The sequence below is a fragment of the Myotis yumanensis genome, unplaced genomic scaffold (genome assembly GCF_028538775.1).
Source record: "Myotis yumanensis isolate MYYU_CA2020_CCGP unplaced genomic scaffold, mMyoYum1.0.hap1 SCAF_17, whole genome shotgun sequence".
In the NCBI taxonomy this organism is placed as follows: domain Eukaryota; kingdom Metazoa; phylum Chordata; class Mammalia; order Chiroptera; family Vespertilionidae; genus Myotis; species Myotis yumanensis.
Genome location: NW_027223768.1, coordinates 32,489,521 through 32,514,969, shown reverse-complemented (window position 1 = coordinate 32,514,969; position 25,449 = coordinate 32,489,521). Strand labels below are relative to the sequence as shown.

The following is a 25,449-nucleotide window of genomic DNA, read 5'->3' as shown; positions in this document are numbered from 1 at the left end:
GAGTCCCACCCTCTCTAACCTTTCCACTCTCACAGTCATGACTCCTGCTCCTCACATCTCAGAGCCTGACGTACATCCGGGCTTCTCCACTCCCAGCCCATCACGTGCCTCTCCTGCTCACAGGTGTTCAGTGACACCTACAGCAGAAGTCCAAGTTCCTCAGCATGATGCTTGAAGACATTCTACAATTAAATCCCAAATTTTCTTCCCAAGGCTCCACTTTCTGCTGCATTTCTCTAAGTAACATAATGTTAGTCAAGCTGTACCATCTGCCCTGTGCTGCATTCCTGCTTCACTGGTGCATGAGAGGCCTGTGGACCTGTCAGAACCTGGGCATCTTCCAGGGCCAGCGCCTCATGCCCACTGGGTGAAGCTTTGCCCGATTTCTGCCCAGGTGTCCTATCACCCAGCTTGAGGCAACCACATCTGAGTATCTGTAGACACTGTCTGCTAGGAGACATCCTTCCACATGAGTTTAATGCGTGGGTATGGCTAAGTACTTACAATCCCAAGTCCAACAAGGAAATTATAAAGTTTGATTTGGATAACTGTTAAGATGTTTTCTTATTTATGCAAAAACCCTTACTCTTGGCATTAAATCAGGTTGCTGGAGCTCTGAGATCAGGCTCTGTGGGACTCAGCCATGGCTGCAATCACTGGCAGAGCTTCCACTCAGCGTTTTTCAGCATAATGGATCTGCTCTGTGCCCTGGGCAGAGGGATGTTTTTAAAGCTCCCCAAGTGTTTCTAATATGCAGCTAAGGTCGAAAACCTCTGCATTAGTGACTCTCATCCACAGTCCATTTCTACATGGAAACTTACAAAGACAGAAAGTAAACGCTTATATTTCCTTAAGAAATTTGAGTTTTCATTAAATCAGCCTATGAAAGGAATCAGAAATGCCTAAGACTTGAATCAAGGAGTTATTGCCTGCCTAACCAAACAAGGTTATCTGTGGTTTAAAAATACGAGACACAATCTTTCTAACACCAACACTCAAAAAATTACCTTGATGATAAATAAAGCGTTTTATCAAATTTTATTTGGCTTCAATGTAAGGTTACTTTTTATAATTTTATATTGGCATAAGATATACTGAGAGAACATTCAAGGTGATTAACAATACAAATCTTCTGCACAAATGCTAGAAAGACCTGGGAGAGGAGGAATTTTTATTTGCACTGTGAAAGTAGATTGTAGGTTTAAAGAAAAAAGGTAACTTTGGTATTTTAAAATTTAGTAATGTCTGACAGCTAGTATTGTACTCAGAATACTACATGTTTTAAGAATTTGCATATGTGTACCCAAGAGCAGGATTAACCTGGTGTGCTGACACCCTGAAATCCTGCAAAATTGAATGAGTGTACCCATTTTTGTTCTAACCTACATTGTTTTCATCATTTCCAGTCTCATCCATGAAAGGTTACACTGATATGAAGCTGTCCTTTACAAAAAAACAAAACACAAAAACGTTTTTTATTGATTTTTCACAGAGAAGAAAGGAGAGGGATAGGGAGATGGAAACATTGATAAGAGAGGAACATCACCATTGGCTGCCTCCTGCACACTCTCTATTGGGCATTGAGCCCTCCATCCCTGTATGTGCCCTGACCTGGAATCAATGCAGTGACTTCTTGCCCCAACCGGTTGGCTCAGTGGATAGAGTGTCGGCCTGCGGACTGAAAGGCCCCTGGATCAATTCCGGTCAAGGGCATGTACCTTGGTTGTGGGCTCATCCCCAGTAGGAGGTGTGCAAGAGGCAGCTGATGGATGTTTCTAACTCTCTATCCCTATCCCTCTCTGCAAAAAATCAATAAAATATATTAAAAAAAAAAAGAAAGCAGTGACTTCTTGGTTCCTGGGTGGACTCTCAACTGCTGAGACACACCAGCCAGGCAAAGCTGTCCTTTTTGTATATCATAGTACTGCTGCCCTCGTGTGGATGGTTAGAGCATTTGACAATCTCTTCCTTAGCCTTTAAAATTGTCTTTATTCAGAGGTTTGTCATTACTTTCATTACTTTATAATGTCACTTTGAATGTGGTATTAACAACTCTTTTCTGGTTTCCTTTTGTGAAATCTATAATAATAAAAGACTAAGCGACCACTGAAACTGAACAGACAACTGAACAGGCTCTGTGGGGAGACTAGGCCAGCAGGGGGGTTAGTGAGGGACGACCAAACGACTGAGCAGCAGGCTGTGTGGGGCAACTAGGCTGGCAGTGGAGGGAGACAGTTGGCAGCATCCAGGCTGGCGGGGAGGGCAGTGAGGGGTGACCAAGCAACTGAGCAGCAGGCTGCATGGGGCAACCAGGCCGGCAGGGTGGGCAGTTGGGGGCAACCAGGCTGGCAGCTGTGGCAGTGAGGAGTGACCAGACCAGCAGAGGGGGGCAGAGAAGGCAACCAGGGAGGGGGGTAAGGGGGGGCAATTAAAGTCAACTAGGCTGGCGAATGGGGGGGCAGTTGGGGACAACTAGGCAGGCAGGGGGGACGCTTAGGGGCAATCAGGCAGTCAGGCAGGAGAGCAGTTAGGAGCCAGTGGCCCCAGATGGTGAGAGGGATGTCCAACTGCCAGTTTAGGCCCAATCCCCAGGATGGGGCCTAAGCCGGCAGTCAGATATCCCCAAAAGGATCCCAGATTGGAGAGGGTGCAGGCTGGGCTGAGGGGACCCTCCCCTGTGCACAAATTTTGTGTACCAGGCGTCTAGTTAACATTGTAAAAGGCTAAACTATCACTTATGAATACTGGGGTCTGTTGTCTGTGAAGTATTTTTCCCTCTCTCTCATTTACATACCAGCAGAAAGTGAACAAATAGCCATGAGTACAGGTCACATTGAGGAAGTTACCCACCCTGGTTTCTGAATTCTAGATCAAGAAAACCTGCACAGGGGTAGTAACACCCATGTTAGCAGGTGGAGCCAATTGTGATTTCATTACTTTATGTAGCTTTAAAAAATTGAATTATTGTGTGGAAAACCTGGTAGTGAATATCAGAAACAAGCAACAGCTCTGCTTATCCTGGGATTTAGGTTAGGGCATGTGGCTTCAATTCTGTAATCTACTGATGTTTATTTTTATTTTTTACATATATTTTTATTGATTTCAGAAGAATGGGAGAGGGGAGAGAGAGATAGAAACATCATTGATGACAGAGAATCACTGATCCGCTGGGAATGAACTCCTGGAATCCAACAGTGGCTTTCCCCTTCTTAGGTTGATACTCAACCAATGAGACACACCTGCTGGACGTAATCTACTAATATTTAGATGAGCACTTATTTATGGTGTTTGGGGAAATGATTGGTCATTGGTCATCTACCACCTGAAAAGGCTCCTAAAAAAATACTCCTTCATTTGCATTTGACATAGGACTCCATTATGAGAGAATATTTGCATAAGATGCCATAGTACTGTGCTTCTCACATTTTAGTGTGTGGGTGAATCACAAGTTGATCTTGATAAAGTGCAGGTTCTGATTCTAATGGGTCTCAGGTGGGGCCCTGTGTTTGCATTCCTGTGAGTCCCACATTCTGCAGTTTGTGGTAGGCTCCTGTATCATGGCCTCACAGATACCAGGGGACTAACACCTGGGACCTGTGATGTCACCTGCATGGCAAAAGGTGTTCAAAGGTGAGACCTTGGATGGGGAAATTACCCCAGATTATCCAGGTGGGGCCTAAATGTAATCACAATCTCCTTCTAAGAGGAAGGCAGAGGGAGATGTGACTATAGCACAAGGCAATGTGACCACTCAAGCAAAATGCTGCTGGATGGAGGATGGAGGCAGGAGCCAAAAAACAAAGAATGCAGCTCCAGAAGCTGGAAAAGGCAACGGAATTGAATCTCTCCCAGTCCCTGCCAATACCTTGCTTTCCACCGAGTGAAATTGATTTCAGACTTATGACCTCCAGGACAAAAAGAATAAATGTGTGTTGTCTTGAGACACTGTGTGAATATTTGTGTTCCTCCAACATTCCTGTGTTAAATCCTAACCTCCAAGGGGATGGCATTAGGGGCCACAGGGGAGTTGCTAGGTCAGAGGGCTCAGGCTTCACGAATGGGACTCTTGTCCCTAAGAAAGAATCCCAAGAAAGTCCCTCAGCCCTCTGCCATGTGAACTTACAGCTACAAGGCCCTGTCCGTGAACCACAAAGCTGGCTCTCACTAGATGCCAACACTGCCAGGGCCTCGATCTTGGGCCTCCCAGCCTCCAGAACTGTGAGGAACTGAGGCTCACCGGTTACCCAGTCTGTGGTATTTTTTATAGTGACCCGAAGACACTGATTCGCCCAATCTGCTGTGATTTGTTACCGCAGCCACAGGAAAGGGGCCACCAATGCCTTTTAGAAGCAAAGCCACAGGCGAGTGGTCCTCAACCCAGGCTACACTTTAGAATCACTGGGATGAGTTTTAAAAAACAGCAAAAAGCGATGCCCAGGTCCCATTGCCGGAAGAGTTAAGGCAGAACCTGTAAGGGTTGCAGCTAAGCATCACTCTGAAAGGCTCCTTGGCTGATTCTGATCAGAAAGTAGAATGAAGCTGTTACATTAGAATAAACCTAAAATACAACTTTTCTTGTGTTTAAAAATACCTCCTAAGCTCCCCAAATTATGGACACACTAGTGTTCCTAGTAACCCCCTGAAACTGTATGCCAGCTCCTCAGTGAGGCCTGGCCCAACACCCCAAGTCAAGAATTACCAGGTTGGAGATTCCACACAGGATACCGCCCTCTCTAGGGTTGAAGCACAAGCCCTGGCGCCTAGGCCCCGCCTTGTAGGCCGCCATTGGCCCCGCCCTGCCTTGACGTTTTGGTCCAGGCCACACCCACTCGGTGTAAAGCCCTGGACACTTTATGTGTCTGGGCATTGTTGCGTCTGGCACCTGCACTCAAAGAGGCAAATACTGCCCCGGGTTTCTCAGCTGATGTCTGGGAACATGAGGGCCTCTTATGAGCCGCGTAGGGCGTCTTCTCGCCGCCTGGAGAGTCCCCTTTCTTGGGGCTACCTTGGAATCCTAGTGCTGGCCCTAGAGCTCCTGCTACCCACATGCTCAGGTAGGGAAGGGAAAGGGTGTCAGCTCTGGAGGGAAACTAGAGCGGGTAGGGGAGCTGGTCTACAGGAGCGGAGGGCAAAGGGAACTTTGCTTGGTGTGTGGGGGAGGAGGCTCAGGGCTGTGGACCAGGTGATGCGAGTTTAGGGTAGAAGCCTTAGCCACAGATCCTCCTGGTTGTGCTGTGGGGGACCCAGAAGTGAGGGGGGACTCAGAAGGCCCGCGGGGAGGGTTGTTAGGTGGTAGGCACAGAGCCTTGCAGAGCCCTGGGTGCAGTCAGTGTTTGCTGGGGGCCAAGCTGTGTCCCTAGCAAAAGCCTGCAGGTGTTTGAGGACTGAGCTAATCAAGATGTCAGAGATTAACCAAAGAACATGTATGCATATATGCATAACCCATGGACACGGACAATAATGTGGGGAAGGCCGGGAGTGGGGCGGGGCTGATTGGATGAGGGCAAAGGGGTGGGGAAATGGGGGCATGTTTAACAATTAACAAAAGGAGATGGGAAGCCCTGAGCAGGTGCTGAAGGTGTGGGCCTGCTCCTCAGTGCCCAGTGTGTGGGCTGTTGTTTGGGCCAGTGCTGGGCCCCTGGGGAGGCTTTGCCCTGTGTCCCCTGGGCTCAGTGAAGCCTTGATGAGTGAGGTGCTGCGCCCCACTGGGTTGGGCTGGGGGATCCCAGGCCAGGTGTTACCAGGTATATGCTTTACAGAAGGGTCCAGGCCAGGGGTGCAGGGTGTGGGGTAAGGAAGCTCACTGCTTGCTGTGTATGGGGTTTGGGGAGCATGTGTTACCCAGGAAGCCCTTAAGTGAGAGCGAGCTCCCGGGCCTGGGATCTAGAAGGATTGGGAAGGACACACAGTGCCTTTTGTACAAAAAGGTAACAGGCTGCTTGTTGCCCCCAAACCATATTGGTATTGCTCTCCAGGCTGTTGCTTGTTTTAAGCCTGGAGACACAGTCCTAATCCCATCCAGTATAGATAATACCCTATGCTATTCCCAAATGTCATGTGTGCAGTCTTTTTCTTTTTTTATTAGCTTGGGTCCCATTTGAGGGGACCTTAGAAGCAACCTGGTAGCCAAACCTAGTGAGAAATGAGTCATAAGAAATGAACAATAAGTAACATCAATAGGTTTTCCCCCTATAGCTGATAAACTGAAGCTGAAGGCCATCCACTACCTTTGACTCATGTTACACAGAATGCAATCAATACATATATACATACATATAGATATATGTGTGTGTATATATATATATATATATACACACACATATATATATGCTCACTGTATAAAATGTATGTGATCAAAGGACAACCATTGAATATTAAGGTGTATTTCCAACTGTCGTTATATGCATGTGTGTTTCTATACCCAAGTGATTTTTAGGATGCTATTATATAGAGATGGTATGCTATATTCTTTCCTTAGGAGAATTCATTCAATAAAGATTTGCCTTGTATATGCCAGGCCCTGTGCTGGTTCTGGGGACACACTGGTGACCAATAACAAGCCATTCCTATTTTCATGATCCTTATTTCACTCTTTGTCTGCTCCACACGAACACACATGAACATAAACAACGACCGTGTTTTGCTCACTGTTAGATCCCCAGTGCCAAGTGCACAGTAGGCAATCAAAAAAGATTTGCTGAAATATACTGGGATTGGCGGACAGTAACCAGACCACAATGCTAGTGTGATAACCCCAGTCAGGTGCCCTGGAGGAAGGAGCATGCTTCTCTGAGAGCATTTAACAAATGACTGTTGGGAGGGAAGGTTTTTCTGCTCAGAGGCCACACTCTGCCACTTTGGGGCTTCTGCACTTGCTGTCCCCAGGCTCCTCCTTGCTCTTGCATAATTGGCTCCTTTTCCTTCAAATTGAGGTGCGATGATATCCCCTCAGCCACCTTCTATGAGCAAAATATCTCAGAGATATGCACACACTCCAGCTCAAAATCCCCTGGCTTATTGTCTCTCTTCCAAAACTACCTATCCTGTCCTAGCTCTACTAGAATGCAGAGATCCTTTGTGGCTTGTCACACTGGAGTTTGCATATGCCCCTGGCGATGGAGGAAGCCAAGCTTCCCCCCCTCCCGCCCTCTCAAGACTACAAAGTTTTAATTATAGAAGATAAATAAATCCCAGAATAAAAAAAAGAAAAAAGAGGAGATGCTGGGATCTTCTGTCGCCGGGAGGGCTTGGCCAGCATGTAAACGGCTCTCACCCCCTCACCTAGCCTGGCCAGGAAACCCACTGGGGACCCCACACCCTAAAGGGGTGTGGCCAGCCTGAAAATAGCCATCAGCCCCTAACCCAGGCTGGCCAAACCTCCATAGGGTGAGGGTCCCCACTGGGGGAGGGGGGTCTTGACCAGCCTGCAAACAGCCATCAGCCCCTCACCCAGGCTGGTTAGGCACCCCAGTGGGACCCCCACTCTGAAGAGGGTGTGACGAGCTTGCAATCAGCCATCAGCCCCTCACCCAGGCTGGCCAGGTACCCCAGCGGGACACCCACCCTGATCCGGGACCCCTTCAGGGCAAATCAGCAGGCCCCCACCCATGCACGAGGCCTCTATCCTATATAAAAAAAGGGTAATATGCAAACTAACAGCAGAAAGACTGGGAATGACTGGTCAATACGACACACACTGACCACCAGGGGGCAGACGCTCAATGCAGGAGCTGCCCTCTGGTGGTCAGTGCACTCCCAAAGGGGGAGCTCTGCTCAGTCACAAGCCAGGCTGACGGCTGCCAGTACAGCGGTCGTGGTGGGAACCTCTCCCACCTCCTCAGCAGCGCTAAGGATGTCTGACTGCAGCTTAGGCCTGCTCCCTGCTGGTAAGTGGACATCCCCCGAGAGCTGCCGGGCTGCCAGAGGGATGTCTGACTGCCAGCTTGGGCCCAATCCCCAGGGAGCGGGCCTAAGACAGCAGGTGGACATCCTTCGAGTGGTCCCACACTGCAAGTAGGCATAGGCTAGGCTGAGGGACTCACCCAAGTGCACAAATTTGTGTACACTGGGCCTCTAGTATATATATGAAAGTTTACTTCAATCTGACATAAAACTAATCCAAGACATAAGAAAAGAGAGGTTTCTCAGGTAACAGCATAGATCTAGCTCCTTTCTTAGATCCTTCATCTTATAGGAGGGACCTCTGCATGCTTTTAGCCCTTCAGCGCTTTAATTGATGTGTCTCCACCACATGATTTCACATACTAGTTCTACCAGATCTGTTAGATATTCAAGCCGACAGATAATTAAAAGGAAGAGAAATAGCTCAAGTAGAAATGATAGTATTCTAAGAACTAAAAAACTACCAAAAATCCAGAAACAAAAAATTCTAACCGCATAGCTATATAGTAACACAGCTTAAACAGCTACCTCAGAGAACTTCTGCGGCCGTGCATGATCCATTCATCAGTGAAAGAAGAATAAATTATATTGAAAGCAATGTTAAAGTTATAAATGTTGACATTTAATTGATACCTATTCGCTTATAAAATGCTCAGTTCACTGATATGGAATATATGATGTGAAGTCTTACATTTTAAAATAGTTTATCCCACCTTTAATTTGACCTATGAAATCCATGGTGCTTATTTAAGAGTCAGCACTTACCATAGCATGTCTTGAGCACGCAGGGGGCAAAGAGTGTAGTAGGAAAAGAAGGTTTACGGTCCCTGACCTCTAGGAACGTGCCTCCTGAGAGGAGACTGAGCCTGAAGTGACAAGTCATCTTCATCTTTTAGAAAAGCCATGTCTACAGCCAGCAGAAGCCCTAAGTGGCAAAGTAGCCCACGTTAACGGAACTACCGATTGGTTCACATTCTCACCATGTTTGTAATGAGGGCTAAGGTGCTCCTTAGAGGAATGAGGTGAATGTTGCTAGTTCCATTTTTGGTTTGGTGCTCTTCTTGCATTTCAAACTGTGGAAGAGAACTCTGACGGAGGGCTCTATACTATAGAACTCTTCTCAGGGGGGAGGTGAGTGTGGAATAAACTCAGAAAAAAATGGGAAGGGCACATATCTATAAATAAATTTCTAAACCAAAAACATTGGTGCTCTCTCTTCAGTTTACTGTTGAAAGAATATTCAAGTTAATCCCAAATAAATCAAAGCTTATAAAATGTTATTTAAAGCAAGCACAGCTCATCATCTGGTAAAAGCCTGGCACAGTCACTTAAAATATCACCAAGGGCCTTCCATTTATCTTGTACAACCTGCCTGCTGCCAGGCCATAATCTATGGCTGGTGGGAAAGGAAATACTTTACTTTCATGTTCTTATTCTCTCGTGCCCAGATGCCTGTGGTGACCCACCAAAATACCAATCTATGAAACCTGAGGGTAATCCTGCACCTCCTTATAATGCTGGGTTTGCAGTAGAATATGAGTGTTGTCTAGGATACAGGCCTATGATTCCTCTTGTTCGTCCCACCTCTGCTGTTTGTCAGTCTGAGGGCACATGGGCACCTCCTCTCCGGGAGGCCTGTACAATTAAGTACACAAAATTTTTATTTTTATTGCTCTAAAGATTTTCATACATTTTAGACTGCATATTCTACTGTTACCGTGATGGTTTTCTCAAGATGGATATAGATTTTAGGTAGCAAGATATTTTTTCAGGCTTTGAAGATCTCCAGGAAATTTCTAATTTGGCCATTCATTCTCTGGGTAAATGTGAATCTAACTAGTTAACTACCAAGTGTCCAAAAGGAAAAGCATCCCCACATACCACGATATTTTGAATTTAATTTGCAAAAATCAATTTGCATTAATTAGTATAAATAAACATATTACTCACAATTTGGGTGTTCTTGAATATTTTTAGCTGAAAATTCTCATAAAAAATGATTTTAAAGTTGGTCAGGGCTACCACATAGGGAAATCAGTTTTATGTTTTTTTATGCATGAGGCCTAGGGTAAGGTCCGCAACTTGTGTCTACAGGTGCTTACGGCGTACAACGGGTTAACTTTGGCCATTAGCTACAACATGGATGTAGCTTGAGAATATTATGTTAAGGGAAATAAGTCAGTCAGAAAAAGTTAAGGGCCAGATGTACGTAAAACTGGAACTCATAGACACAGACAACAGTTTGGTGCTTACCAAAGGGAAGGGTTAGTGGTGGCAGGGGTAGTAATGAGTAAAGGGGACCAAGTATATGTGGAAGATGACTTGATTTTGGGTGGTGGGCACACACCCAATTAAAATATACAGATCATGTGTCATAGGTGTGTACACTTGAAACTTATATAAGTTTATTAACCAATGTCACCCCAAGAAATGCAATAACAATAAATAAGAAAGTATTTCCATCAGTTTAATAGCACAATGTAAAATTTTTATTTTTATTCAAATCTATTATGACATTGGTATAAAACAACACATTTGAAATTTTTCGTTTAGCACCGTCATGTCCAAAGTTAACAGACCCTGTACATGGCCATGTATTCTACGATAATGGAACTACCACCTCTGGTACACAAGTTCATTATGAATGTGATGAGGGGTAAGTAAGTTGCTCCTTGGAGGAATAAGGTAAACATTGCGGGTTCCAGTTTTGGTTTGGTTCTCTTCTTAAGCTTCTCCATAATGTTGATTCCGTCTTTGCTTTCCATGGAACAGGTTGTACTTACAGCCAGTCAACCCTTTGTTTTTTTATGGAGACTGAAAAGATGTGCAATGAATAGAAAGACATTTAACTTGAAGAAAAGCAAAATTGTATCATATGATAAGGATCAATAAGCCTATCATAGTCATTAAAAATGTAGTAATGATGGTGACATGGTCCTAAATTAAATTACAACAGGCAGGAGGGTGGGAAACAGAGACAGTGAGTTCATCAGTTAACCAAAGCCAAAGGCAGAAACTAATGAAATGTGTGTTGAAACTTTGAATGAACTTCCGGAGGTACTTTAGATTCGTGCTAATATAAGAGCTAGTAGTGTAGCTGTTTTTCAATAAGGCCTAGCTGAACACCAGACTTCACCGCATCCTGCTTCCACAGGAACTTTTCAGACTGTCCAGCAAACTGTCCAAAAGCAGCAAACACTTCTTCCTCCCATCTATACACCTATCCCAGAACTAGCCCCCACTTTCCCTTCTTCTGCCCCCTTATCTATAGCCAATGTGAATTCCTTCAAAATAACTTACATCTTTCTGCTCAAAGCTGTAAAAGAGCCCCATTAAACCAGGATGGCGGAAATGCATGCCTTCACCTCCCTGCTCTGGTGGTTTAGACTGCCTGCCCCTGACCTGGTTTTGCTGGTGACCGTATGGCTAGTCAATAAATCTGTTCCTTCAGAAAATCTGGCTGCGAAGGTTTTGTTTCACAACTTTATCCCATTGTGGTCAGAGAAGATACTTTGTATCATATCTATCTTATTAAAACCTATTGATTGGTTAATATTAATTTGTGGCTCATCATATGGTCTATCGTGGAAGATGTCCCATGTGCATTTGAAACGAATATATATTCTGTTCTATGGTGCTCCATGTCTGTGAGATCTAGTTGATTGTGTTGTTGAAGTCCTCTATTTCCTTACTTACCTTCAGTCTGTTGTACTATCCATTATTGTGAGTGGGATATTGAAGTCTCCAACTATTACTGGAGAAACGCCTGTTGCTGAGAAATGTGTATTTCTCTCTACAGTTGTATCAGCTTTTGCTTCAAAGTATCTTGAAGGTGTGTTGTTTGGTGCATTAATGTTTATCATTATTACTAGAGGCCCGGTGCAGAAATTCATGCATGGGTTCAGTCCTAGCCCTGGCCAGCAATGTAAGTGCGAGCACCTGGCGTGGAAGGTAGGTCCCAGCTGACCTCTGGGCCCTGGGCAGCACCTGTGCCCCCATGGTCCTGTGAGCCCCCCTCCACCTGAGTCATGCGGCACCCGGCCAGCTACCTCAGTGCCTGGCAGCCATGCGGCGGCCCCGCCCCTGATCTTCTTCGCTGTTTGCCATCTGCAGGGCAATTGGGGTGATTGGGTCCTGTTCACACCCACCTTTGCTGGCGAAACCCACTCACCTGCTCCACCATCCCTCCGAGGTCCCCCTCTCCTGGGTGCCCATCAGGGCCGGCTGGGCCTCCACTGCTGCCCACTAGCAGCACCACATCACTGACACCTGCCATGTTCCATGCTGCCCCCTGGTGGTCAGCGCACATCATAGCAAGTGGTCAAACTCCCAGTTGAACTCCCAGTCCAGGGGTCAATTTGCATATTTTATTATTTGAAATATCTTCTTGCAGTATGTGAAACACTAAAATATAATATGCTTCTTATCTCTTACAACCTTTTCTGATTCAAATTCTATTTTGCCTGAATTAGCATAGCCCTCCTCTTTTGGTTACCATTTGCGTGGAAGACCTTTTTCCATTCTTTCTTTTTGAACTTATGGACCCTTTGAACCTCAAGCGAGTCTCCTGTAGACAGTATAGAGTGGAGTCTTTTGTTTTTAGCCATTCTGCGTTTTGATTGTAGAATGTAATTCATTTAAGTTTAAAGTAATTCCTGACAAGGAGCTATTTGTTTTCTTAAAGCGTTCTCCCCCACCCCTTCCTTTTTACACATTCGTATTTTTGTTTGCTAGTTGATTTTTCTAATAAAGTGTTGGAATACCTTTCTCATTTCCTTTTGTTTGTATTCTATGGTGATTTTGTTTCTATTTCCCATGTGGATTACACTTACCATCCTAGAGTTCTAACACTACAATTTGAATTTATGCCAACTTAAATTCAATAAATTACAGTAATGAATGCTTATCAGTTCTATCCTCATCCCTTTGGGTTGTTAGTGTCACACTACCATCTACAATAATCATTGAAATCCTGGATTCTACACTATTTAGTTTCATTGTATGCTTTGTTTCTAAATTTACATAGAAGATTAACATGCATTTACAACCAATTGTTACAATAAGACTAGCTTTAATAATTGCCCATGTATATACCCACAGTGAGATGTTGATCCATATAGTATGACTTACTGTAACCAAAAAACATGGGTTCGGCTGCCAGCTTCAATGAATGCCAAACTGGTGAGGCAGGTGCTGATGGAAAAGGAAAGAGGTTTTATTCAAGTGCCCTGAGACCAGATACTCCCAGATCAAACACTACCGCACCCTCCCCGCCCCCCCCCCCCTTCTTGCTCAGACCTCCAGTTCCTATATAGTTAGGGAGAGGAGGGCTTTATTTTCTATCCAATTATCTTCCCACCTTTTGGCACACTTGTGTCCTGTCCTTTCATATTTATAGTTTTTAGTGTGCTTTAGTATAAGAATGTCTCCCTATACCAACTTAGCTAATGGGCAGGACTCCCCAGCACTAGGCCTGACTGTCTAGGACAGCGGTGGGCAAACTTTTTGACTCGAGGGCCACAATGGGTTCTTAAACTGGACCGGAGGGCCGGAACAAAAGCATGGATGGAGTATTTGTGTGAACTAATATAAATTCAAAGGAAACATCATTACATAAAAGGGTACGGTCTTTTTTTTTTTTTTTAGTTTTATTCATTTCAAACGGGCCGGATCCGGCCCGCGGGCCATAGTTTGCCCATGGCTGGTCTAGGTAATATTATTTACTTTCTAGTGAACTTTAGGACAGCCTGGAGCTTTTTATGTAGCTGAGTTATGTTGGTAACAAATTCTCTTAACTTTAATTTCTGGGAAAGTCTTAATATTGCCCTCAATTCTGTAGCACAGTTCTACTGTAGAGAGGATTTTTGGCTGAGCTTCTTTTTATTTGTGTCTGTTATTCAATGCTTTCTGGCCCCCCAGTTCCTGTTGAGATCTCTGCTGACTATTTAGACTCCTTTTCCTGGATTTTGGCTTTGACATTCTCAGTGGTATCACTGGGCTCAACCTGGAGAGGGATGGTCTTGCCCATCAGGGTACTCCCAAATACCCCCATCTCTGCAACTGCCATCAGCTGCCTCAGGAAGGGAAAGAGGACTATGGAACTGAAAACTGCAGGTCTGTCCCCAAGAGGGCCTGCGAAAGATGTACATGCAGCTTCACTGACTATTTTCAAGTCTTTAGTCTAGTACGTGTCCCCTCAGGGCTTTTTCAGGAATAGTTTTTGTTGGTTTATGTTTTCCATTGAATGGGCCATACTTTCCTATTACTTTATATGCCTTATAATTTTTTTTGTTGAACTGGACATTTGAATGTAATAATGAGGTAACTCTAAATATCAAATTCTCACCATTTCCTAGGGATTATTGTTTTATGTTATTGTTTTGATTGTTGAAGTGTGTCTCTGTGCTGAGGATCAGCCTGTCATGTAAACTGAGCCTTCTTCTGGGCATGCACATTCCCTCTACTTGTCCCTGAAAGGTTCGGGTGTGGGCCGGGGTCACCAGGAACAGACTCAGGCCTCAGTGAAATCAAAATAATATTTATTCCAGGGACGTGGGTGCAGGTGGTCTGACTCGAGAAAGAGTCAGCGGTGAATTGGGAGGAAGCAGGCGTTTTATGTGCTGGGGAGAGCTGCAAATGGGGCTTCGGCTTGACCCAGGTATCAGGACTGTACCCCTGTGTAGTTTCACGACCTTGCCCTTTGTCCATCTCCTGGCACCAGACGTCCTTTCTCAGGGGGCTGTGCATGGGTTATGGTCTTCAGGAATTTCAGGAAAATAACCCCTTAAGGCAGTGGTTCTCAACCTTCCTAATGTGGCGACCCTTTAATACAGTTCTTCATGTTGTGGTGACCCCCAATTACATTGTTACAAATTGAACATAAGTAAAGCATAGTGATTAATCACAAAAATAATATGTAATTATATATGTGTTTTCCGTTGGTCTTAGGCGACCCCTGTGAAAGGGTCGTTCAACCCCCAAAGGGGTTGCGACCCACAGGTTGAGAACCGATGACTTAAGGGGAGCATGTTCCTGCAAGGCTTAGGCCAGCAGAATGCGCTTTCTTTTATTAGCCCCTGCTAAAGTAAAGCCCTGTATCTTGATTCACTCTTTCAGTCCCCGTATTTGCAGTTGTTATTTAAATTCACAGTTTCTATTGTCAGTCTGCTGAAAGGGGAAAAGAGAAAAATGAAGGCTGGAGCGATGACCTCTGGGTCTGTGAATCCCCTGGAAGGATGGGTCTTGCACCTCTGGGGGAGGTGTGACAACATGGCTGCCAGCCTCTGTCTGCCTCTCTGTGATCAACAACAGCAGTGGATTATGAGAGCACAGACCCCCAAGGACATGGGCTTTTCTGCACAGCCTGGTCCCTCAGGCTGCCTATAAGCCGCCTGAAGGACACATGCACAGCTGCCCGCTGTGGGAGTGGGATGGGTAACTGACACTGCGCTAACAGCTGAAATTGACCAATATTCCTGCATTTTACCTTTCCAAGGATTTCCTGGAAAGTGCAAGCCTTCAACAGACCTCAGAGTTCAAAACAATGACATCAGGCAAACACTAGCAGTGAAATGGTTATCTATTTGAGAAGACATATTTTTGGTGCTTCCTACCCTGCCATCATCCCAGAATTCCCTCCTAATACATTATAATATAAGTCATTGAGTTAGCCTTGGAGGAAAAGTCAGCTGGAGGCATGAACAGGCAGTTTTACTGACTATATTTTAACTTGATCAAGTGAGAATATTCAATCAATAGTTTGAGAGAGAGAGCCTGCTAGGGACCTTGTGGAGTACCAAAAGGTTAGGACACAGACCAGAGATTTTTGACTGGTGTGCCATAGAATTTTTAAAACTTACAATACCTGACTATTTACTTGGGACACTGACCTCTTTTCTCTGAGATTTTCAAGTGAAAAAAAAATAGCTACTGCCAATAAAATAATAGCCATCCCATGTGAATAAATCAAAATTATACCATTTTCTTGCCAGATGGACAACACTATATATATTTTTCTGGGCCTCAGAATTTTAGTAATTATGTTATGTGTGCCATGAAATAAAACAGGTTGAAAATGGATGACATAGGTTATTCTCAATGAAGTTTTAGCTTCATTGAGAATCAAGATATATATATAGAGAGAGGTGTCCAAGGACCACAGAAATAGATTTGTTCATGATCCTTATTAGGAGAGTCTAGAAGGAAGAGAGAGTTCTGTGAATTACAATCATCAGAGATTTCATTGCAGAGGGGTCTCCCTGAGCTCTACCTAGGAAGATATTCTAATCTGAAGAGTATTCATAACATCAAAAACTTCCTAGCACTCACTCTGTTCCAGATGCCAATTCACCTACTACTTAAAGCAACCCCACAACCTGTATACTTTTCCACAGAGGAGGAATTTAAGAAAGGGAAACATTAAGGGTCTCTTCGTAGCTCAGCAAGCAAGTCAGTATTGGAGTTGGGACTCAAATGCAATCAGGTCAGCTCTTGGGCCAGATCTCTCTGCTCAGTAGTTGCCCTACAGAGCAGAATGGCATGAGCAAGGACATAGATATGACAATGTGATGTGCCTGCCAGAGCTAGCAATCACCAGATTGTCAGGCAAGACAGGTTTGTTTTTTGTTTGTTTATTAATCATTATTTTTTAAAAATATTTTTATTGTTTTCAGAGGGGAAGGGCGATAGAGAGAGAGATAGAAACATCAATAATGAGCCCTAACCAGTTTGGCTCAGTGGATAGAGTGTTGGCCTGTGGACTAAAGGGTCCCAGGTTCGATTCAGGTCAAGGGCATGTACCTTGGTTGGGTGCACATCCCCTATAGGGGGTATGCAGGAGGAAGCTGATGGATGTTTCTCTCTCATTGATGTTTCTGGCACTCTGTCCCTCTCCCTTCTTCTCTGTATAAATCAATAAAATATATATATTTTAAAAAGAAACATCAATGCTGCAAAAGAATCACTGATCAGCTGCCTGCTGGCTGACCTCAATGGGGATCGTGCTTGCAACCTGGACAGGTGATCTTAACTGGAATGGAACCCAGGACCCTTTAGTCCACAGGCCGATGCTCTATCCACTGACCCAAACCAGCTAGGGCATGACAGGTCCATTAGGACACTTTGCTCTAGGCCAGTGGTCGGCAAACCGCAGCTCGCGAGCCACATGCAGCTCTTCGGCCCATGAGTGTGGCTCTTCCACAAAATACCACGTGCAGGTGCAAACGTACAGTGCGATTGAAACTTTGTGACCCATGCGCAGAAGTGGGTTTTTGGTCTGGGTGAGTCTATTTTGAAGAAGTGGTGTTAGAAGAAGTGGAGGGTGTTGGTTGGTCTGACAACTGGATACGGAGCTCGGGGGAGGTGCTGCATGATTCATGCAGGAGTTGAGTGAGCCAGTCAGTCAGCAGTCTCATTGTGCAGTGGATAGGGCTAGTTGCCTCGCAAATCCCGCGCAGGTGACAACAGTACCTACTCAAAGCATAAAGTTAACTATATTTTTCTAACCAGCTGCAAATCCTACAGGTATTTTTGTCATCAACTTTAGAATTGCAATTCTTTTGTGTTGGTGGCTTTATTATTATAAAATGAAACATTTTTTTCGGTGCCCTGTTTGAGGTGGCTAAAAAAGGAAGCAAAGAAAAACGGAAGACGAAAACTGTGAATTTAAAGTTGAATGTACCTACCTATACAGTTTAAGTTTAAAAAATTTTGCTCTCAAAAGAAATTTCAATCATTGTACTGTTGATATTTGGGTCTGTTGAGTAATGAGTTTGCCGACCACTGCTCTAGGCCAATGTGAAGAATCTCTCCATTTCATTAAATTGCAGATTCAGTTAACACATTATATACCTGTCACTTCAGAAACTTCTCCCTGAAGCTAGTGTAATACAAAAAACAACCATATGAACACTTCGTCATTATTATGTGTTCCTGTTAAGTGGTAAAGAAAACAGTCATCATATCTTTTCTCATTTAGTTATTACATAGTTGGAACAAAAATTCGAAAATGTGAAGCCTTTGGAAAGTCTGTGAGATGGAGTAAGGAGCCACCAACTTGTGACAGTAAGTACATTCTCTCTTTAGAATTTACAGCAGCAGTTCTCAAACTTTTTGGCCTGGGGCCTCTATACGCTTTACAATTAACAAAGACACCACAGAAGAATAATGGACTCAGATTCAAGGAACAGCAGCCTCCTGTTCACCACACCCTCTGTCTGAGGAACAGCAGCTGTGTGTGAAGCCTCCCCCCACCAGCCAGAGGAGCCACCACAGCAGTGAACAGCACCCACCACAGGAGCTGCCCCAACTGAGGAGCAGCTGCTACCACAACCGCCCGAGGAGCAACCACAGCCCGAGGAGCCACTGCCACCCAGGGAGCAGCCACTGGACGACTCAACATCTAGATATGTCGGTGAGATCAAACATGGGTAGACAAAGAAACCCCCAAAGGAAAGAAAAGGAGGACTCGCCAGAAAAGCAGCTAAGTGAAACCGAGGCATGCAGCATGACAGAAAAAGAATTCAGATTAAGGGTCCTGGAATGCATAAACCAGATGGAGGAAAAAATCAACAACTTATGCAAGAAGCAAGAAGAAACAGATGAAAAAAATCAATAAATTATGTAAGAACCAAGAAGAAATGAAGAGTGATATGGCTGAAATAAAAAACACCATTGAAAGTTTCAACAGTAGACTAGGAAAAGCGGAGGACCGAATTAGCGAATTAGAAGAGAGGGAAACAAAACACACCCAAACTGAACTGCAATTGGAGAAAAAAATTACAAGACAGGAGGAGAGCCTAAGAGAGCTTTGGGACAAATGAAATGAAACAACATACAAATAATAGGGGTGCCAGAACAACAGAAAGAGGAACAAGACTTAGAAAACCTATTTGAAGAAATAATATCAGAAAACTTCCCTGAGGTGGGGAAGAAAAAGGTCACATAAGCACAGAGAGTCCCAAACAAGGTGAACCTGAAAAGACCCACACCAAGACACATCGTAATTACCATGGCAAATGTTCAGGACAAAGAGAGAATCTTAAAGGCTGCAAGAGAGAGATGGAAAGTTCCATTCAAGGGATCTCCCATTAGACTATCAAATGATTTCTCAACAGAAACACACCAGGCCAGAACAGAATGGACGGAAATCTACAAAGTGATGCAAAGCAAAGGACTGAATCCAAGAATACTCTATCCAGCAAGGCTATCATTCAAAATTGAAGGGGAAATAAGAAGCTTCACAGACAAAAAAAGGCTAAGGGAGTTTAAAACCATCAATGCAAGAAATGCTAAAGGAACTGCTGTAAAAAGAAGAAATAAAAAGCTCCAAAAGAAAACAGCCATGCCGAAACCGGTTTGGCTCAGTGGATAGAGCGTCGGCCTGCGGACTGAAAGGTCCCAGGTTCGATTCCGGTTGAGGGCATGTACCTGGGTTGCGGGCACATCCCCATTAGGAGATGTGCAGGAGGCAGCTGATCGATGTTTCTCTCTCATCGATGTTTCTAACTCTCTATCTCTCTCCCTTCCTCTCTGTAAAAATCAATAAAATATATTAAAAAAAAAGAAAAGAAAACAGCCACAAAAAAATAGAAATGGCTACAAACAAGTACCTTTCAATAATAACTTTAAATGTAAATGGACTAAATGGTCCAATCAAAAGACATCGAGTGGCTGAATGGATAAAAAAAACATGACCCATATATTTGCTATCTACAAAAGACCCACCTCAGAAGAAGGGACTCACACAGACTGAAAGTGAAGGGATGGAAAAATATATTTCAGGCAAATGGAAATGAAAAAAAAAGCTGGGGTAGCAATACTTATATTGGACAAAATAGACCTCAAAGTGAAGGCCATAACAAGAGATAAGGGAGGCCACTTCATAATACTAAAGGGATCAATACAACAAGAGAATATAACCCTGATAAACATGTATGCACCCAATGCAGGAGCACCCAAATACATAAGAAAACTCCTGGAAGATATCAAGGGAGAGATCAACAACAATACAATCATAGTAGGGGACTTTAATACACCACTGACATCACTGGATAAATCCTCTAGACAAAAAATTGGCAAAGAAACAGCAATCCTAAATGACTCACTAGATCATATGGACTTAATTGACATCTTCAGAACACTTCACCCCAAAGCCACAAAATATACGTTCTTCTCAAGTGCTCGTGGGACATCTTCAAAAATAGACCACATATTGGGTCACAAACAAAGTCTCCCCAAATTCAAGAAGATTGAAATCATACCAAGCATCTTCTCAGACCACAAGGGCATAATATTAGAAATAAACTACAATAAAAACAACTCAAAATACTCAAACACTTGGAAGCTGAATAGCATGTTATTAAATATTGATTGGGTTACCAATGAGATCAAAGAAGAAATTAAAAACACCCTGGACACTAATGACAATGAAAACACAACAATCCAAAACCTTTGGGACACAATGAAAGCAGTCCTGAGGGGGAAGTTTATAGCTCTACAGGCCTATCTCAACAAACAAGAAAAAATGGTAGTAAATCATCTAAATCTACATCTCAAAGAATTAGAAAGAGAGCAACAAGAAAAGCCCAGAGTGAGCAGAAGGAAGGAGATAATAAAGATTAGAGCAGAAATAAATGACATAGAGACCAAAAAAAAAAAAAAAAAAAATACAGAAAATCAAGGAAACCAAGAGCTGGTTCTTTGAAAGGATAAACAAGATTGATGAACCTGTAGCCAGGTTCACCAAGAAGCAAAGAGAGAGGACTCAAATAAACAAAATCAGAAATGATAGAGGTAAAATAACAACAGACCCCACAGAAATACAAATGATTGTTAAAAAATACTATGGACAACTCTACTCCAACAAACTAGACAACCTGGAGGAAATGGACATATTCCTAGAAAAACACAACATTCCAAAACTTAATCAGGAAGAATCTAAAAATCTGAACAGGCCAATAACTATGGAAGAAATTGAAGCAGTCATCAAAAAGCTTCCAGCAAACAAAAGCCCAGGACCAGATGGCTTCACAGGGGAGTTTTACCAAACATTCAAGGAAGAACTAAAACCTGTCCTCCTCAGACTACTACAAAAAATTCAAGAGGAAGGAACACTTCCAAGCTCATTCTATGAAGCCAGCATCACCCTAATACCAAACCCAGGTAAAGACAACACAATGAAAGAGAATTACAGGCCAATATTCCTCATGAACATAGATGCCAACATCCTCAACAAAATCTTAGCAAATCGGATCCAGCAGTATATCAGAAAGATCATACACCATAACTAAGTAGGATTTATCCCAGGGATGCAAGGTTGGTGTAATATCCGCAAATCAATAAATGTGATACATCACATAAACAAATTGAAAGAAAAAAACCATATAGTCATATCAATTGATGCAGAAAAAGCGTTTGACAAAATTCAACACCCATTTTTGATAAAAACTCTCAGCAAGGTGGGAATAGAGGATCATACTTCAACATAATAAAAGCCATATATGACAAACCCACAGCCAACATCATACTCAATGGACAAAAACTAACACCATTTCCCCTAAGAACAGGAACAAGACAGGGATGCCCACTCTCACCACTCCTGTTTGACATAATACTGGAAGTATTAGCCATTGCAATTAGACAAGAAGAAGAAATAAAAGGCATCCAAATTGGAAAAGAAGAAGTAAAACTGTCCTTATTTGCAGATGACATGATATTATACATAAAAAACCCTAAAGACTCCATCAAAAAACTATTAGGCTTAATAAAAGAATTCGGCAATGTAGCAGGATACAAAATTAAAGCCAAGAAATCTATAGCATTTCTAAACACCAATAGTGAACTGTCAGAAAGAGAGACTAAAAAAAAACAATCCCATTTACCATCCCACCAAAAAAATTAAGATACCTAGGAATAAACTTAACTAAAGAGGTAAAAGACCTCTACTCAGAAAACTACAGGACGTTGAAAAAAAGAGATAAAGGAAGACATAAACAGATGGAAGAACATACCATGTTCTTGGATTGGTAGAATCAACATCATTAAAATGTCCATACTCTGCACAGCAAAAGAAACCATCAACAAAACAACAAGAAAGCCCACTACATGGGAGAAGATATTTTCCAATGTTATCACTGATAAGGGTTAATCTCCAACATTTATAGGGAACTCATACAACTCAACAAAAGGAAGATAAACAATCCAATAAAAAAAATGGGCAAAGGACCTAAATAGACACTTTTCAAAAGAGGACATTCAGAAGGCCAGAGACATATGAAAACATGCTCAAAGTCACTAATCATCCGAGAGATGCAAACCAAAACAACAATGAGGTACCATCTCACACCTGTCAGAATGGCTATCATCAACAAATCCACAAACGACAAGTGCTGGAGAGGATGTGGAGAAAAAGGAACACTTGTGAACTGCTGGTGGGAATGCAGACTGGTGCAGCCACTATGGAAGACAGTATGGAGTTTCCTCAAAAAACTAAAAATGGCCGAAACCGGTTTGGCTCAGTGGATAGAGCGTCGGCCTGCGGACTGAAAGGTCCCAGGTTCGATTCCGGTCAAGGGCATGTACCTTGGTTGCGGGCACACCCCCAGTAGATGTGTAGGAGGCAGCTGATTGATGTTTCTCTCTCATAAATGTTTCTAACTCTCTATCTCTCTCCCTTCCTCTCTGTAAAAAATCAATTAAAAAATATTAAAAAAAAAAACTAAAAATGGAACTCCCATTTGACCCCGTGATCCCACTTCTAAGAATATATCCCAAGAAAACAGAAACACCAATCAGAAAGGATATATGCACCCCTATGTTCATAGCAGCACAATTCACCATAGCTAAGATCTGGAAACAGCCTAAGTGCCCATCAGTAGATGAATGGGTTAGAAAACGGTGGTACATCTACACAATGGAATACTATGCTGCTGTAAAAAAGAAGGAATTCTTACCATTTGCAACAGCATGGATGGAACTGGAGAGCATTATGCTAAGTGAAATAAGCCAATCAATGAAGGAAAAACACCACATGATCTCACTCATTTATGGATAATAAAGACCATTATAAACTTATGAACAAAAATAGATACAGAGGCAGAGCAGCATCAAGCAGACTGTCAAACTACAGCGGGAAGGCTGGGGAGGTTTGCGGGGCAGGAGGATGGGGGTAAGAGATCAACCAAAGGACTTGTATGCACGCATATAAGCATAACCAATGGACATAAGACACTGGGGGGTAGGGGAGGCCAGGGGATTGTCAAGGGCGGGGGGGTGGGGGAAGGAGACATATGTAATACTCTTTGTAATACTTTAAGCAATAAAAATAAAAAAGAACAAAGACACCACAGAACTTTTCTGCAGGTGAGTTACTTCTACTGATCTTCTTTACATTGGGATTAAAGCAGAGTTTTTTAAATAATTATTTACTAATTCATTTTTACTGCCCTGGTGAGTTCGGGACAGCCCCGGTGAGGTTGAAATGGCCCCGGTGAGGTAGGGACGGCCTCGGTGAGGTTGAAAGTGCCCCAGTGAGGTAGGGACGGCCCCCATGAGTTTGAAACAGTCCCAGTGAGGCTGAGACGGCCCCGGCTAGGTTGGGACTGCTCCAGTGAGGTTGGGACAGATAATGGGGACCAGTATAGACTGATGAACAGGGGTAGATGCAGAGGCAGAGCAACATTGAACAGACAGACTGTCAAACTACAGTGGGAAGCCTGGGGAGGGTTGGCGGGGGGGGGGGGGGGGGGGGATTAAGAGATCAACCGAAGGACTTATATGCATGCATATAAGATTAACCAATGGTCACAAGACACGAGGGGGGGAGGGGCAGGGAGGGGCCTGGGGAATGTTAAGGGGGGGTAAAAAAGGAGACATATGTAATACTCTTTTTAATACATTAAGAAATAAAAATTATTTAAAAAAATTATTTACTAATTCATTTTAAAGAACAGTAATCTCAATATATGTTAACAAATGCAGCATATTTTTGTCCTAAAATCAAACATTTCCAAAACAGTGGGAAGGGTGTCATTGCTTTACCTTTTTCTAATCTCTTCAGTATCTGACTTAAAGGAAGAGCTCCACATTCATTCTGCGGCTTATCAGACAGTCTCAGGCCATTGGAAAATGTCACTGTCCACTCTAAGGATGACAGTGAGAAAAGACAAAATCATGGCATACCTGAGAACCACTGATTCAGGAATGGATGTAGCATTTCTCAATTAGCACTGTGTTTTCCTAAGTCATAAGTTTATTTTCTCATTAAATTGTCAGTGTCTCTTATGATTGGGAAAACCTAGCATGGTATTACAGATAAATACAGGTGTTTCATACAGGTATCTTCTATGGGTATTTAAGAAAATGGGTTTTATTCTAAAATTTTATTTTTCTATTTTTGTTTTCAATTGGGATAATACTTTTTTCATAGAACTGAAGTTTCAAATGAATATTAGATTTATAACTAGATTGTAGAAATCACATGATAATGAACTTATTGAATATAGTTCATAGGACCTTACTAATGCTATCTGAATCTTTTACTTTTTCTTTTGCTTTTCCTGTCCTCTTTTTTCTCTTTTTAAGGGATTTTTTGTAACTCACCTGGACGTATACGATATGGAAACTTCAACAATACCCAAGACAAGTTTAGATTTGATTATAATGAAACAGTTGTTTATACTTGCAATACTTCGAATGAAACAGACCATTTTACACTTGAAGGAGAGAGGGTGCTTGTTTGTATTGGGCCGGAACAATGGAGTAGTGACCCTCCTGACTGTATAGGTAATAACATTTCCGTTTATTTCCCTCTTATTTGTAAATAGTTTGGAAAGATTTACGACCTTTTATTTTATTTTTATTTTTTAAATACATTTTTATTGATTTCAGAGAGGAAGGGAGAGGGGAGAGAGAGATAGAAACATCAATGATGAGATAGGATCATTGATTGACTGCCTAATTCACACCCTTTACTGGGGATTGAGCCCACAACCCGAGCATGTGCCCTTGACTGGAATGGAACCTGGTACACTTCAGTCCGCGGGTCGATACTCTATACACTGACCCAAACCCACTAGGGATTACCAACTTTTAGATACTTTGGCCAACACTTAAAAAACAAACAAACAAACAAAAAATCCATATGTGTTTGTTCCCCCTGTTAAATAGTTTCTAATCTAATTGTTTATGTGTCAAATAATCAAAAATAGTTCTACTTGTAGAGTTTCCTACTCTTCACCGCACATGTTCTTGGCATTGCTGTTTATGCATTATTAATTACTATGTAAATGCATGAATTAAATTGTTGTTTTTGGCTTGAGAGCATCAAAAAACACATACTTGCGTTAAGAAAGTTTTTTCTTTTTCTTTAAATCTTAATTGTTGAGAGCATTACAGATATCCCCCTTATTTGCCTCCATTGTCCCCATCTACCCAGTTTTCACCCCACCCCGGTCTTTCACCACCCTATTTTTTGTGTCCATAGGTAATGCATATCTATATATATAAAAGCCTAAGTGACCAGCCGACAAGCCGGTAGCTATGATGCCC

At 43.0% G+C, this 25,449-nt stretch overlaps 1 protein-coding gene across 1 annotated transcript in view; it reads left to right on the top strand.

The window, feature by feature from the left end:
- The first annotated feature begins 4,924 nt into the window (after positions 1 to 4,924).
- Positions 4,925 to 25,449, top strand: part of LOC138996171 (membrane cofactor protein-like) — a 45,952-nt gene continuing 25,427 nt past the window's right edge. Inside the window, exons 1-5 of the mRNA XM_070397124.1 lie at positions 4,925 to 5,054; positions 9,351 to 9,549; positions 10,460 to 10,558; positions 17,879 to 17,964; positions 24,484 to 24,684. Coding sequence (XP_070253225.1) covers positions 4,925 to 5,054; positions 9,351 to 9,549; positions 10,460 to 10,558; positions 17,879 to 17,964; positions 24,484 to 24,684 — 715 coding nt within the window. The remainder of the gene's footprint in view (positions 5,055 to 9,350; positions 9,550 to 10,459; positions 10,559 to 17,878; positions 17,965 to 24,483; positions 24,685 to 25,449) is intronic.